This window comes from Symphalangus syndactylus, chromosome 1, assembly GCF_028878055.3.
Source record: "Symphalangus syndactylus isolate Jambi chromosome 1, NHGRI_mSymSyn1-v2.1_pri, whole genome shotgun sequence".
Lineage (NCBI taxonomy): Eukaryota > Metazoa > Chordata > Mammalia > Primates > Hylobatidae > Symphalangus > Symphalangus syndactylus.
In genome coordinates, this window is record NC_072423.2 from 41,743,058 (window position 1) to 41,755,208 (window position 12,151).

At 43.5% G+C, this 12,151-nt stretch overlaps 1 protein-coding gene across 3 annotated transcripts in view; it reads right to left on the bottom strand.

The window, feature by feature from the left end:
• SETBP1 (SET binding protein 1) overlaps nucleotides 1–12,151 on the bottom strand; it is a 390,764-nt gene that overhangs the window by 190,624 nt on the left and 187,989 nt on the right. For all 3 annotated transcript variants that reach the window (XM_055233550.2, XM_055233568.2, XM_055233558.2), the window contains exon 3: nucleotides 5,540–5,593. In XM_055233550.2, the coding sequence (XP_055089525.1) occupies nucleotides 5,540–5,593 (54 nt within the window). The remainder of the gene's footprint in view (nucleotides 1–5,539; nucleotides 5,594–12,151) is intronic.

Genomic DNA, 12,151 nt, shown 5'->3' on the forward strand with positions numbered 1-12,151 from the left:
TGTGTCCTCTGACAATCTCCGAGTAGGACTAATTGTGGCGGCTAAGGAAAGTGGAGTAAGGGTTCATTTGAGGAGGACTGAGCCTTCCTCCTCTGAACACTTAATTGTTCTTACTCCAGGAATGAACACTGCACTTCTCGTGGGTCCTCACTGTGGTTAACAGCATCCCAAATTCTCCAGCTACTGAGAAGCTGCTGGTCCACTAATTCTGCCACCAAACTTTTTGGCATTCATCTCCTCTGTGATACCCCCACAGTCCTCAGCCCACCTTCATTCCCCCCTACTCCTCGTATGGACCAACAGCACAGGCTGAGTGCTGGATGCCCTCTTGGTTTCATCATGCCTTCTACCCATTGTGGAACCTTCATCTATCACAGTTCTGACTCTTCTCTGCCCTCAAATTTTCAATGCCTCCCATTGACTTCAGATGGATTCCAAAAAATCCAAATTCTGTTTCCTGATTCAGACAAATCAACTAAAACATGGCATATTAAAAATGATCAGAAAAGTCTGAATATGGACTGAGTATTCGAAAACATTTAAAAATTACTGGTAATTTTGATAGATGTGATAATGGCATTGTGATTGTTCTATAAAAGCCCTTATTTGTTAGATAAGTTAATTAAATTATTTAATAGTGAAATAACATGATGACTGGGATTTGTTTTAAAGTATACCCCCAAATAATTAAAATTAAAAACCAAAGTAGACGAGAGTATAGCCAAGTTTGGAAAATGGTAACAATTGTGAAAGCTATCCCAGTGGCATGCTGGGGTGCCGAGCTGACTGTCAAAGACTTTGCCAACAGGTTGCTAAACCACTGGTAGCTTAAAATTGGTCATGATGGAGATATTTACACAAGAGAAATTAGCAAGTGCTACAAATGTGGGCTTTTTTAGCAGCATACCATTGAAACTGGGTAATAGGTACATGGGTTTATTATATTATTATGCTAACTTTTGTGTAAGTAGGAAAACTTTAATCATAGTTAATTTTTAAGTCCAATTTATTTTTCAACTTCAAAAAAACTATTATTTCATTTTCCAGACCTTTAAGACCCGAAATTTGACCCCATTTTAATTTGCAAATAATTTCCCACCATGCTCTCCTCTGAGGCTCCACAATTAAATCACTCCAAGCCTCCAGACGTACCCAAGCATCGCCATTCATCCATGCTTAGCCTTCATCCATGCTTCCCCTGCTCTGGAATAAGTCCACCGCCTCACTTTTTCCTCACCCATCCTGGCCCAGGTACAACAACACCTCTGCTGGGAAGACCTCCCTGCTCGTTCCATAGACATATAATTTCTTCTACATTTGAATTTTTAATTAATTTATTCTGCACTTCTCTAATGGAAGAAACAATACCTCACTGTGCATTTCAGGCATACAAGCCTACTTTCACATGCATTGTCTCATCAATGCCCATACTCTCTGTGAAATAAGTTGCACAACTCCTTTGCTTAATAAGGTAAATCAAGATCAAAGACATTGGGTAACTTCGTCAGGGTCACAAAGCTAATAAAGGTGGCAGAACATTCCAGAACTGTCAACATCTAGGGAAGGATTTGTGCATAGCTGAGAGCCCTACAGGAAGGTCTTCCATGGATGCCTGTTGAATGAAATGGCAACTAAGTGACTGAAAGTTCTGTTTTCTCTGCACTAGAACATGTTTTCCTGTGTGTTCTGGTTTACTCTCTTCTCATCTTCCACCACAGCATGCCCTTGACCATAGTAGCAACTGACATTTTAGAAACTCATTAAAAATAGCCACCCTTCATAGGTGGCCATTACACTTGCCCCACACTTGAAATAATACTCCATTTTGCCTAAAGGAAGTATACTATTCTCTGAGACAATAGAGGGTTTATGTAGCAGATGAGGACCAAATCCTTTAGTCTGTGCTTTCCTCTGTGGGGGACGTTCGTTGTCACATCACTGTTCTACCACTGTGGCTGGGCATGCAGGACCTGTATCTGAATTTGGTGCCCATGCTATGGCTATTTCCTTACCACATTCCCCCACCTCGTAAGCATGTGCACAAGCACGTGGGCATCACCCACGGGCACTTTACTGCAAAGTTTAAGCAGCCTGCACATTCTTGTAGGAACTGAGAAATAAAAGTAAATAAATAAATAAATAAATGCCAAGAGGCCTTGGATGCTCTTTGTATCCTAGATGAAGGCACTGGATCCCAGCGTTTGCCTTGGATTGCTCCTGGAGATCTCAGCCTGCAAAAGGAATGGGTTGTCCAGCAAGAGGGGGTAATAAATGAATGATGGTACTAACAACTAGTGCAAGCATGGCTAGCTGCTTGATTTTCCAGTGTTGTGGAAAGCATGCAAACCAACAAAAAATAAGGTAACAAAAAAGCACATAAAATATGACCATTAAAAAAAAAACAGATGTGTGTGTCTATGTAGAACAAAGATCGGAAGACTATACCCCAAAACGTCATTGTGTATGTTTCTGAAGTGAAATAATAGTGTATTTTCTTTCTTATGGTTTTCTGTGTATTCCAAATTTCTACGATGGACACTTACAACTTTTATATTAGCGGAAAAAAAGCATAAAAGAAAAATGCAGAGGAAAGCATATGGTTATTGGGCTTTTACTAAAGAAAATTAGATGTCAGCTCTTATTCCTCTTAGGAATGGAGGGGACCAGACCAACAAAAGGAAGTGAGGGTTCTCATTTCCAATAACCCAAAGACTTAGAAAGGAGGGTACTCAAGTGTATCTGTTGCTTCAAAAGGCAAGAAGAACAGGATGTTAGAAGGTAAAAGGAGATGTGTTTGGAGGTAGAAGAGTCAGGGTGGGTTAGGTGTGAATTTCAGAAGCTTTTCCATCTGTGCCTTTAAAACTTGCTGAGAATAGTACCCGCCTACCAGCACCAGGCCTTACTTTAGGAGAAGTTCTACCCTCTGGCCCAGAGGCCAGGCTCACCAGCCTCTGGGGAGACCACCACCTGCTAAAACACAATACCTTAGAAAACACGGGCTTTCAGGCTCATCTTGAAAAGTCATGTGTTTATTTCCAGGAATGAGCATGGCATTTTTAGTAACCAATAACCATGGGGAGAAAGGCAGATATTCACTTCCTTACCTTCCTCTTCTCTATCTGGATGCAGAGAGAAGACAGAGACAAATGAACAGAAAAGCCAGCTCAATACAGTCACTACTCTACACACTTCCAAAATCATCAAAGATTTTGTAACTATCTTCCTTAAGAATCTAAAGCAGGAATAAGCATCAAGAAAAACAAACAGAAAACCTCTACATTCAAGTGGTAAGTGGGCACTATGCAAAAGCTGAGAGGACAGATAGTTATCCCTGGGAGGGGTCCTCAGTGAGTCCCCTCCTAACAGTCAATGATGGGTCCTGGAGGGGAACACACCCATGAATTATTGTGTGGGACTCAGTTTCATCTCAAACCCAAAGAGAGAAGGGGAAAAATAACAACAGAAGCCAGCAGTTTGGTGCAGTGGGGCTGGAGGGGGCAATGCAAAGCCTGTGGACAGCTTTCTGTTTCTGTTTTAAAAAGCACCCAAAAGGGTGCTGTTGACCCGAGACACATCTGAGACTTTCACTAGAGAATTAACTTTGATCTGGGCATTACACCCTGGCCACAAGTTTCCCAGGACTTCCTGGCCTCAAGAACAGGCATCCTGAGGAGTGAAAAATATGCATTTATGCTTCTAGCCTCAGGGTGATGACACGCACATGGAATAACATGGAAGGGATGAACAGAACCAGAGGAGTGAGCCATCTGCACTGGAAGCTGTGGGGCTGGCTGTGGGGGAGGCTGGAAGCTGCCTTTCTAGGATCATGCCTTCGAATGTTATGCACGAACCTCAAATATATCTAACTTCTCCTTCACTGGGAAGTTTGCTCTATTAGTTTAAATCTAATATCTAAAAGTGTAGGTCAACAAACATGGAGGGAACGTGTTCAGCTCTGAAGGAAACCATGCCAAAACCATGCACACACACACAACTCCAATAAACTCAGTCTCTACCGGGTGTCCTTTTCAAGCAGTAAAACAGCACCACACAATTTCCTTTAATGTTATAAATTTTCAGATTAAAACAAAATATTTACCTGGGATTGCCACCATGTAGGAGTGTAGGTGCAGACGTGAGTGGGGTAGGTGGTAAATGCTGATTTTTTTTTATTTTTGTTTCACATTCCCTTAGCCCAATGGGAAGTTTGTGTAAATATGTGAATAAGTAATTAATTAAAGGTTTTCAATGGTTGACAAAAAAGGCTTACTGGCCATCTCTGTCTTAAAAACTCATTACTTTCCAGACAGGAGGATCAACAAGGTGAGATGAAAACACCCCACACTGGTGTGTGAATCTATCTTTGATTCTCACCAACGGGGCCCTTGATTCTGTTAATTCTCTTCCTCTAGCCTCCCACTGTCACCTGTTCCTAGCTCTCTGTGATCTGGGGCCACTTTGCATCAGGACTGGGTCCTCAGGTTCCTCAGCAGTGAGAGGGTGTGCACAGGATGTGGCTCACATGGGAGAAGGGTAGGGAGGGTGCAGTGGGCTCCTGGATGTGAAACACCTTTAAGGAAGAAAACATGCCCAAATATATGAAATTCCTGCAATTAGAAATGTATTTGCTCAACCCCTGGAAGTTTGCTGCCGTTAGCTATAATGTATTTTCCCACAAAGGTACAGCACTGTGAGACCTTGAAGCAGGCACTGAGTTGAAGGGTGACAGAAAGTTTCACTTTGCAAGGGGGACAGGGGCAGGGGCCGAGTCCCCTAACGATCACCTTTGGATTTATCTTTCTTTATGTACATGTTCTAACTACACCAGGCTCTATGTGAGCAAACAAGGGCTTTTGTATAGCTGAGATTTATGTGTATGTGTCTTGGTGTTTACATGTTTGTGTGTGGACTCCTTTTCCAGAGAGAGGGAGGATGATGTCCATCTTCACCCCTGCAAAAAAGACTCCAGAAAGCCCTTGCCTACACCTTCACACAGTTTGCCCATAGTAACCTCCAAACACCACTCTGGCCAGAGATAACAGTGGCCCATTTCCTGACCAAGATCAGCAAACCTCAACTGTCTGCCTCTGCAGGGGTCTGAGATTAACTTGGCTATCAGGCCTTGACTGTGAGGCATTTGCCACAAAGATTACAGAAATGTGAGTGTCCTGTCCAAAAAGAGACAAGTACAGGGGAGAACCCCAACCCCATCCCACCCTCTGCCGCCTTTGGTTTAACCCTTTCCTAAGCTGAATCCCCAACACTTAACATTCTGCGCATCTTGATCTCTATATATTTTTCTCCTATAGAATATTAGGAACGAAAGAGCAGAAAGAGGTGATTTTTGTCCATGCTGGAATGAGAGGAGGTGGAAGAGGAGAGCAAGCTACCAGGTCATTCTCACAGTTGGCATTTCAAGGGAAAGAAGCTAGAAATCCAAGGTTGGGGTTTCCATCCTGGCCCCAAGGGTGCTTGTTGACAACCAAACTCTGAAGCATTTCACTCTTCCAAACTTCATAAAAGCATCAGTGGAACTTACCTGTGGCTGAAATCCTTTGAGGTCACTGGCTGCAAGGTCACTGGCTGTGAGGAGCTGAAAAAGAATAAAAAAATTTTCTCAGCGACACTTTTCAGTTTGCATAGAGTATCCCCAGGACAACTGACCAGCAATGGATTTACCATAGCCTGGATGAGAGCTACAGAAGTGGGATCGCAGAAGGCAAATGTGAGATTTCTGGACTGGGAATCTAGGCTCAATGGCCTTCCCATTTTGTCCTCCATCTCTGACTTCATCACCGCTCTCTTGCTGCTCTCTCTAAATTATTTCTATGTGCTATCAGTTCTTCAGAGGGTATTAAATTAGGAACCATGGGCTATGGATGCTTTCATCAGGTCCATGGCTCCCTGAAATTGTAAGTATGTGTGAATCTATAGATGTATATATTTCCTTAGAGAGAGATGGGCCCTGGCTTTCTTCCTGCTATCAAAGTGGTCTGTGATACAAGAATTACTGCTTCAGAGACAAAGGTCCATCTCCTCTAAGAGGGCTTTTCCTTCTTTCCTTCCTTCCTTCCTTCCTTCCTTCCTTCCTTCCTTCCTTCCTTCCTTCCTTCTTTCCTTCCCTCCTTCCTCTCTCTCTTTCTCTCTCTCTCTCTCTCTTGCTGGAGTACAGTGGCATGATCTCGGCTCACCACAACTTCCATCTCCCAGGTTCAAGCGATTCTCCTGCCTCAGCCTCCCAAGTAGTTGGGATTACAGGTGCCCGCCACCATGCCCAGCTAATTTTTGTATTTTTAGTAGAGATGGGGTTTCTCCATGTTGGTCAGACTGGTCTCGAACTCCTGACCTCAGGTGATATGCCTGCCTTGGCCTCCCAAAGTGTTGGGATTACAAGTGTGAGCCACAGCACCCGATTATTTTTTCTTTTTTTTTTTAAAAAAAAAAATCAGCTCAGTAAAAATGACACTCTCCTCTTCACAGCTACATGTGACTCAGTTTCCCTTTGTCATATGTTGCTTATGATTTTATACACTATTTAGGATTTTATCGTTTATGCTTCAAACAATCATACACAATATAAAAGAATAAGAGTCAGTTATATGTACTTTCTGCACCTTTGTGTTTAATCAATATTAAAGACTAAAGGTTTTAAATATTTTTGCATCCTTTCCAGGGTTTTGCACAAGAAAACATTAAATAAAAATGTATGATTAACTAGCAAAATAATCACATTCTTACAATAAATGCTGGGAAAGTGTGAGATAAAGAGAAAAAGGCAGATGCTTATTTTGATTCAAGGAGGGTGACTGCTAGCTTTGTTAGGCCTGGAGAGCATTTGTGAAAAATAGGAAAGACTTCATGTTTGCTGTAACAATGTTTTGTTTGGGTCAAGAAAGAGAAGAAATCATGCTGAGCCCCAGGGCCTCCAGCCTTCAGAAAAGCTCAACTGGAATTTTTAGCTTCCTTAAATGACTGCCAAAAGTGGTGCTTAAGTGATGTTGAAGCTAGGATCCAGCAGAAGAGAGGTGCAGAGGGTAAAAGCTGCACTGTTCCCCACCCCCCCATTCCCCATCCTGCAGGCTAGATTCCCCCATGTCGAAGGTGTCTTGGGGGCAGGCAGCACTATCCTGGTGGAGAGCTGGTTTGACCCCTCTGATGATAATGAAACAGCCAAGCCACAACACATTAGGCCACTTACTAGGAACTAAGGGTGAAATGTAATGATAGACTTAGTCCCTGCCTTTAAGGAATCTATAGTTTGGTGGAAGAATCAGACATGCAGACATGTGTACATCAGTGGGAGCAGAGTGCAGTCAAGTGTGAGCATCAAACTGGGGAAATGAAGCAAGAGCAGTCAGGGCGGGCTTCTTGAAATAAGATGGAGCTTGCATTTGGCCTTGATTTCACATGGAAAGGTGGCAGGGCAAGGCACTTCAGGTGGGAGCAGGTGCAAGAGCAAAGATGTGAAAAAGGAAATGGCCAATCCTAACACACCTCCATTTGCATCTGTTAAGTGCCAGCCACAGCCTACCTTAAGGTGAAAGGTAGGGAATTAGGATACGGTGAGGATCACCTGGGTGGCTGGCACACTGGGTGCTGCTTTACGTAATCTTTCATTTTTAATATTCACAACTCCTTCATGAGACAGAAAGTATCTCCTCTTTACTGATGGGAAAATTGAGATTTATGGAAGCTAAGTAACATTTCCTAGGTTTCGCAGCTAGTACATGTATTTGGGATTTAAATCCCCAACTATATTTTCCCAAAGCTCATGCTTTTTCTTCTATAATAAAATGCTTCTGAATTATAGCACACTGGAGACCACTTGTTGAGGAGATGCGGCATGGGAAAAAAGCTTAGTGCCAGAATATTAGTCAAATGAGACACAGAAAGTAACATAAAGCATGTATCCTGGTGAACAACCCTTAACTAACTCTTCCTCCAGAAATGCTTGTATTTAATGGATAATGACCATTTATTCATCTGAATTTATCAGTAAACCTTTACCTCTAGCTTGAGCTGGGCATAAGATTCGGATGGAGCTGGAAAGGAGGGAAAATAAAAGGCTGGGATGAGGTACGGGCATGAGAGTGACCTGTGCAGGAACACGCCCACCAACATGTGTTAGTATATTGGGACCAGTGCTCAAATTCTCCAGACCCTGGGAGTGCAGATGGCAGAGATCTTCCTAGTTTTGTTTCGTGCTGTTGTGTGTATTTTTACTCGTCTATTTTTCACCTAACAAGAACATGCCCAACAAGACCCTGTCTAAAAACATTATGGCTTCTATCTTAAGTAAATTTTGCATATCTCAACGTGTTGAGAAGAGTCTGGACATAAAATTAGTCACTAAATAACCTGTTTGTCAAATGACTTAAAAGGAAAGTGGAAATATTGTCAGCCCAGAGGTGAGGACCAGAATACCTAAATTGCTGAGCCTAGAGAACAGAAGTGTGAGAGGCAGGCTTAAGATATCTTCTAAGCCGACAAAAGGAAACAGCACTCAGCGCCTAGCATGTTTCCTGTGTGAAGGAGGCACTCAAATATTTGAATGAATTAATCAACTCAGGCACTGGGGACAAGCTCTTCTCCAGCTGCTACAGGTTTTACTAGAAGAATATTGGGTGGTGCTTCAGTGTAGAAATTGGAGGTTAAATTTAAGGAAGAACAGTATAAAAGGGAAAGAAGCTGAATGGTGAATAAATCCATCACCAGGGAGAGATAGTGGTCTCACCCCTTGCACTGGCTGAAACAGTAAAATGTTAAATGGGCCCATCCCAGTTCAGATGTGTTAGTGCATCTGATGATGTGTGGGAGGATACAGGGATATAATGTCAGGGATGGAACTCAAATAACTTCTATCTGGATTCCTTTATTTGGGAGATTTGGAATGTTTAACTTACAAACTAGCATGCATTGAAGGTGTTATCTGACCTGGGAAACAACCAAAGGCAAGGCTTGTGACATCTCACAATACGTCCTGAGAAACGGTATGTACAACAGTGTGTCTTTCCTCACCATTACACCACAACCCCCTGCCTTTCTGGCTTTTCTGGCCTTCTGCCTTCCTGGCCTTTCTGGGTTCTAACCACGCTCTAACCAAATGCATGGGCTGTTGGGCCAAACATAAGCCCTGCATCTTGAGCACTCCCCTTTTCAAAGCAGATTATTTCCCATAAGTCTACAAATTACACACCAAGGGATGGAGAAATAGCTGAACCTCAGGCACTAATATATGGTGCTCAGTTGTGGATCAGAAATAAAGGAAAAGATCACAGACCACCTATATCAGGATATCGCAAAAGAGTTCCATTCTTAGTATCAGGGCCTGAGGGAGGCAGTTGGAGGTCCCTGGAGAAGAGGAGAAAATCATTGTGTCCCCAGTGGGTTCAGGAGCCACCTCTGCTGGGAAACTGGGGTGAGAAAATGTGTAGACAAAGGGCCTGCACTGTGCCTGTCTCTCTACCTTCACTCAGAGTGGCTCTGCTTTTCCTTGGTTCTTGCATGAGACTTCAGTTGAAAACCAATGTTTGGTACTAAAACATACCTTAAAACTCCAGACTAAGTCCTTATTTTGCAGAAGCTGATAAGTGACATTTTCAAGATCACATTGCTAGTTAAAAATGGGATTGGTTAAGTCTGCTAACCCCGAGCACCTCTGCAGAAATCTCCACTCGAGATTATATCTGTCCAGTCCAGCATTGACAACCAGACATAATCAGCTGCTGATTTCTATCCTAAAGCTGGGATACATTTGCTCAGAAATCCAGAGAAAATTGAGGCATGGGGAGGAAGTATACATGTCCCTCCTCAAAGCCACTGCCTTGAAAAGCGCACGTCCCAGACCCTTCTCTCCTACCTCTCCTGCTTGAACCCTATCTCAACTCCATCCCATTGGGAAACAGTTCACTGCTCATGGTAGCCTTGCTGTGTCCGGGGTTGAGGGGGATCCAAGACAGGGAGGCAGAGAGGGAGTAAAATGAAATCCACCATGGCCCTAGGGACTCCAATCAGGCTGAAGTTAATGAAAAGGATCCTGTCTTTTCCCAGGATGGCTAAATGTCTGCACCGCTCCCAGCTAGAGGGTCAAGAGGGTGTGGGGTGCAGAGGACAGACAGAATTACATTTAAAAGGCAAAGGAAGGAGAAAATTCTTTCATCTCCCTGGTGGAGCCCGGCAGTGTTCCTGGGGCCCCGCTCAGACCAATCTCATTCCTGACACGTCTTGCTGCTCTCTGGAACAGTCCACATTCAAAATATTAGGAGGATGACTCTGCCTTCCATTTTTTGAGGAGCTGCAGTTTCTCTCTTGGCATAAATTCAGGTTGCTTTCTTATTTTCTCTCTCTCTCTCTGAGCTTGAGGGCAGGGTTGGAGAACAAGGAGAATTGAAGGGAGATGAAGGATGCTGTGGGGTCCTAAGGAGGCGAGAGTAGAAATCCCTTCAGCTTCCTAAGCAGCAGCATTCTGCTCCCTTGTCTTTTTCAAATTCTGTTCTCTGAATGGGATTCTCTCTTTGCGTCTCCCACCCAAAACTACCCATGGTACGGCTGCCACCAACATTCCCTTGTGGCCTCTGTAAGCCTAAGGCTGTCCCTCCAAACAGCTGCCCTTCTCCCTGCAAACTTCTGTAGCTTCTAAACCTTCACAGAGAAGGGGAGGAGGCGACTCCATTTTTTCCCCTCTGTCCTCCTGCCCCAGGAACAAATGTCATGTCCCTTCTGCTGGCCCTTTATCAAAAATGCATACTCCATTTGGATAGAGTGGGGCCTCACATATCTGCACCAATTGCCCTGGCTGAACCCAGATGCTTGCATCTGGGAAGGGGGACACTGACACAAAAGGCAGGGTGTGGGTCATGCTGAACATCTGGCCAGAAGGATCTTATGCAGCTGGACAAGCTGAAGACTGGTGGCCCTGGGGATACTCCAAGTCATTTGCTCTTCCCAGATTATCTCCTTTCTTATGGGCCAAAGCAAAGGATGCTGGCACATGAATGGACAGATGGATTGATGCATAGGTAGCTAGGTAGGTAGGTAAAGAAACAGAGTGAAGATGGCTTTGGGGAGAACAAATGACCCATTTTCAAATTTACCATTAAAGGCACCATCCTTTCGTTTAGTAAGCCTTCTACTTCACCTCTCCTCTTTTCAATCTGCCCTCATTTCTATTTGCAACGTAGGAAACGAATCTTTTTCTCCCTCTTTATTTTGTGAAGTGTTACTCACTTCTTACTTTGGCTCTAGAATGGAAGTTGAACTCAGGCCCACCCCAACCCTTCAACCCATAAAAAAGTTCAGAACAGCCTACGGGTAAGGAAAATTGTTCCAGCAAGCCGAGACAAACATCTAATCATATGTATGCAGGGGGCTGCTTGAGATGAACTAGCCCCACACTCTCCATTGTAAAAGGTAACTGAGGCACAGAAAGATAAAGTGACTTACCCAGTGGAAAATCAGAAACAAAAAATCTAACTGTTATGTATGCAACCCAAAGAAAGTTTCTAATAACCAGCCATACTGGGTACTGGGGACTCTGAAACAGGCAGGAAGAATTGTAAGATATGTCAGGGGTCAAGACAGAGAAAAGAAAAAGGGATCTAAGGAGGGCTTCTACCAAGCAAAAGGCTCTGAAATGACCAACCATGAAGAAGACCACAAATCCATTGGGACCACAGAAGGAAATCTGGAAATTGGAAAATAAGGTAGGTAAAATGGAACCAATATGTTGCTACTCTTTCCAAGGATAAGTGAAACACTGTCATAGAAAAGAGCATTGGACTTGGAGGGAAACAAACAAACAAACAAACAAACAAACTTCTGTCATAGTCCTGGTTCTGCAACAACTCAATATGGGATCTGTCATGGGATCATTTACCTATGCAGGTCTCATTTTACCACCTATGAAATGAACGTCATTTTCCCTTTGGCCCTACCCTGCCAGCATCCTAAAGCATCCCTCTCACCTCAAGGCTGGAGAAAAGATGGAGGGACACTATCTCCTCTGTCCCCTGAAAATATACACCTCTAAGAGCTTGTTTACACTTTGTGGAAGAATTTCTATTAATAATCAGAAGGTCAGAGGGGAGGACAATGAGATAGTCTTGTACTATGGATCTGTTACCGGCTTACAAATAGCAATTTGGACAGATGG